Here is a 4,709-nt window from a genome sequence, read left to right as displayed (position 1 = left end):
TTTATTTAAGTCTTTGTAAACAACTGCAAAAATCAATTCATCAATAAAACAACAACATTATACAGTTTTTTAAAATAATAAAAACTATTTGAATAATAAAAATAAAACCACAAATTAGGTATGTATAAATAAACAAACTCATAAAGGTCAACAAAGTCTAATATTATTTTTGAAAATGATAAGTCTAGTCTAAAACCAGTACCTATAACTTGAAGAAGCCATTTAGTATGCGTCTGAGAAGTAAAAAGTGAATTTAAATTTTGAGTATTTTTGGTCAACTCTTTGCTTATTAAAGTCACAATATCATTTTGTGTTGTTGTTTCAAAGACAGATAGTACATCAGAGTCGCTTGAAATATTCATCAGCTTAAGTTCTACGGCTTTGTGTATGAACATTTTTGTTGTTTCAATTTGGTTTGTTTAGTTGAGTATCTAAATTTATATATGAAAAAAAGGAAAATTATTTATTAAAATCTACGATTTTTTATTAACAAAGTAACCCCTTTTTTTAAAAAAAGTTAATATGAGGTTTTTCAAACAAATAGTATAAATTAAAAACCATTATATAACCACTTTTTAGTAATTTAAGTGGATACATTTGTTTATTTATTAATTACAAACACTTTTTAATTTAGTTGTAATTTATTGTTTAAAACACTAGCGAGAGTTTAAAGCGTGTTTTCAAAACCACTTTTTGTTTTCGTTATAATATATTATAATATTAAATGGTATTATTATTTAATAAAATAGAAACATTTGCGACCAATTTCTCACCATTTTTTTACAAATCCAATTTACTAATATAAAAAGCTTTTAGTTTTAGATTTAAAAGTAAATATAAACAGCAAAAACAATTTGTAGCATTTTATTTGTATAGTCGAACAATTGGTCAAACCACTGAATTTTTAATGTATTTTTTACTTTTAATTTATAGCTTTCTTGAAGTTTTTGTGGAAACTACATGAAGATTTGTATTTTGGTATTTGAAAAACTGGGAATCGGTGGTAAAAATTCAAAAACACTTTTGTTCTGTGATGTTATGAATTTCGAATATTAGTGAAATGGCAAATAATTTGAACTGTAAACTATTTCAAAACAACGACATCTCAATTATTTTGTAATTCAAACAACAAATATAAGTTGATATTACTCAATTGTTATACAATCTGCGAACTGTCTTCAAGCATTTTCGCAAAAAAAACAAAATGGTTTATTTTACTGAAATGGGAGTATATCATCACAATTTTGTAACGATTGTTTTATTAAACAATATTAAACAAATTCTATATAAACTAAAAGTTTTGCTATAAATTTTATACCAACGTTATATGTATTCAATTGTGTGTTATAAATAAAACAGTCAAAGATATAAAAATATAAATTTTAAACTGTGATTTTACACACAAAAAATAAAGAATAAACAGTTCAATTGAATTTATAATCCAGAAAATTATTGTACATCACCATTTTCATAATTTCATTCAAAAATTTGGGGTTGATAAATTTTTATAATTACAAAACTCTTTTTGATATAAGTTAATCAGCATCAATTTGGTAAATAACTGACATATACAAATAACAACGAAAAGGTTACACATTATTATTATTAATATTTATTATGTTAATGAAACTTAAATTATCAATAGAGTTAGTTTTTAACGTTATTTAATGAATAAAAACCCCTTTAATTTTACTGTAAACAACAGGTGTTAGTTGAATAAATAAAAAACTATATCTAATAGGATTAATTTTCAAGATGGTTTCCCAAAATATTACATTTCTTATTATCCCAAAAGAACCAAATAAAGTAAGAATATTGATAATAAAAAAAGACTGACTGTATTATTTTTATTGATTATTTTTTAATAAATTATGAATGTATTAAACAAACCAATAAAGTCCAAAAATTCAATTATATCTTAATCAATTTATTCAACTTTGTTCGAAGTGGTTCATCAAACCAACGAAGCCCAATCACAGAAAGAATGATGCACAAACAAAGTAATATAGAACCAAACCCCAAATGAACGATACTAGGCAACTCACTGTATTTCTGAGCCCATACCATTTGTAAGTAAATAAGTGGGTAGTTGACGCAAAACATTCCATACGAAATATTCCCGAAAAATTGGGCCACTTTCTCTGTTTTTCTATTTTTAGTTGGACTTCCTATGGCAATCAAAATTATAACAGGAAATACGAAAACAACACAAAACACCTCAAAAACTCCATTTTCCCACCCATAATTCGCACCACCTATTCTAGGCGTGAAAAACACAAATAACAACAAAAAGACTGAAATTTCCTCTCCAAAGTGTGTGTCGATTTTTTGCTTCATTTTGTCAAGGAACACCCCCATCGTGAATGGAAAAAGAAGTCGTGAAAATCCAATATATAAATGTGATGTGTTTATCACCCACCCTCCAACCAGAGAATATCCATATCTCTCCCTCTTTTCCATCATTCCAAAAACGTTCAGTTCAGTTGCAATGTCCATTAATAAGAACGAAAATACAACACACAAAATGAACAACTTTGTCTTATTCAATTTCCGAAGAACACAAAAGTAAAACGCACTCCCACAATACTCAAAAAAGCTCGTCCACATCGGTCCATTGAGTGGATACATCGCACCGTCCCCAAAGATGTCTAAAGAAGGGGGAACCGGTATCATCAAAACGGTGATTAAAAATACAAATAACAACTTTATAACGGACGTTTTTTCAACTAACGGAAAAACTGGACTTTGGCAGCAATAAAAAGTTAGGAGACCTATTAATGTCCCAAACAGCTGAAAAGGTTGTAATCTGATGTAACGTTTTGTCATGAAGAGTTGGAAGGAAATGGGTGAAGTTGAATTGGAAGTGGACTTGGAATTGGAATATGAAAGAACAAAACCGGAAACCATGAAGAAAAAGTCGACTGCCAAATATCCGTGATTGATTCTTTGATCTAATAAGGAAGTTGAATACGTTTCAAAAAGATGAAAAACAACTACAATAAAACTGGCGACACCACGTAGGATGTTTAAGTTTTTAAAATGGTGTGGAGGTTGTGGGTTGGTAACTAAATGTGAATGCATTTAAGTTTGAAGTGTTTTTTTAGTGTATAAATAATACTTGATATTGTTGTTTGAATGAAAATTAAGAAATATAAAATATTGGAAAATACTTTTGTTCTGTTTGAGTGGAATTGTTCATTTTTGATTGTCTCTAAAATTTTGTTTGGAAAAATATTACCAATATTGCTAATACTTTATAAATTGTAAGTATGTTAATAATTAATTCTTTTAAAAATTACTAAAAACTATTGTTTACAATTTGAAATAAACTATTTTTGTTATTAAGAGTTTATTATTTTAATATTTTATATCAGATTTAAAATATCAAAAATTTATTTTGTATAAAGTCAATACAAATTCCAATTGTCATACAGAACGAATAAAACAGTGTTGTGTATCGATTGTGGATAAAACAGATGTTAAACATCTCGTTTATAAAAAATAATAGGAAAAGCCAATTTGTGTGATTCAAAGATTTTCTCGCTGCAAAATTTTGGTAAACAGGGAAAAGTTGAATGGTGCAACCCAAAAATTCAATTGAGAAAAATTGTGTAACTTTAGTTGTAGTTTAGTTATAGTATTTTAATTATAGTAATAGTTTTACAGAAATTTGTTTGTGTTTTCTTGTTTTGTTTAATTAAAACATATAATTGTTTTATTATAATTATAATATAAACAAAGTTGCACTGACACGTCAAAGTTGCAAGATTTCAAGAATTTCTTTATTTACAATTGTTTGAGATGTACATTTTACTTTTATATAACTTTTAATGTTAGTATTTTACTTAAAATCAAATTTGTGTAAGTTTAATAATAATGTTATAATAAGGTACTATATTATTTTGTAAAAAAATAGAATTAAATAAAGAATCACATATTTATTTTGGAATACCAATTAAAAAGTTGTTATTTAAATTAATAATCAACACACATCAATACCACTGTAAATAATATTTTGATTTTTAAAAAATATAAAATTTCGTTACACATGATTTAAAACTGTTGTTTTTTTGACCTTTGATTTAATAACTTTTGGGTATTATTTTAAAATAATACGATAAAATATTTAAGTACAAACAGTTTCAAGTGATTGATGTAACTTAAAATATTATTTACACTAAATAATATTTACACCAAAATATTTTTACCTTTTTTAATCAGACAATTCAAGGCACAATTATTTTAAAATGTATTGAATGTTATTGAATTGTTTAATGTTGTTTTATCGACGTTGATATATTATAAAAAAATTAAAGAATGTAATAATTAATTTATTGTTTAATAAATTAATTGTAATCAACTAAAAATTATTAACTTTTCAATTTTTGAAAACAAGTTTTTTCCTCAAAATTTTCTTTTAAAATTAGATATCATTTTTATTCCTTTTTGTTGTTAAAATATAAATTTCATTATCATAGGCTTTCTATAATAACTTTAACCTCGCCTTTTTATTCTTAAAGTAATCATTCACTATATTTTTCATTTGATGTTGTTATTGTTTTGTTTATTGTTCTCGGTGTATTCTCAATGTTCTAAACAATTGTGTACTCCATCTGAAGCTATTGGAGAAATGAAACTAGCCAAAATATCCAAAGAGAAAGCAAAAATTTTATTTGATAAGATAAGAGAATATCTTGGAGCATATGCAT

The 4,709-nt window shown here is 25.4% G+C and overlaps 1 protein-coding gene across 1 annotated transcript; it reads right to left on the bottom strand.

Annotated features, from left to right (window-relative positions):
- Positions 1-1,911: 1,911 nt before the first annotated feature.
- EIN_068280 (protein 2 in picA locus, putative) lies at positions 1,912-3,081 on the bottom strand (the record flags this gene model as incomplete). The annotated part of the gene is made up of 1 exon (XM_004182842.1): positions 1,912-3,081. The coding sequence occupies one exon, from the start codon at positions 3,079-3,081 to the stop codon at positions 1,912-1,914; it is 1,170 nt and encodes a 389-aa protein (XP_004182890.1).
- Positions 3,082-4,709: the final 1,628 nt, after the last annotated feature.

The sequence above is a fragment of the Entamoeba invadens genome (assembly GCF_000330505.1).
Source record: "Entamoeba invadens IP1 unplaced genomic scaffold scaff_1105074726193, whole genome shotgun sequence".
NCBI lineage: Eukaryota > Evosea > Mastigamoebida > Endamoebidae > Entamoeba > Entamoeba invadens.
This window is presented reverse-complemented; position numbering and strand designations above follow the sequence as displayed.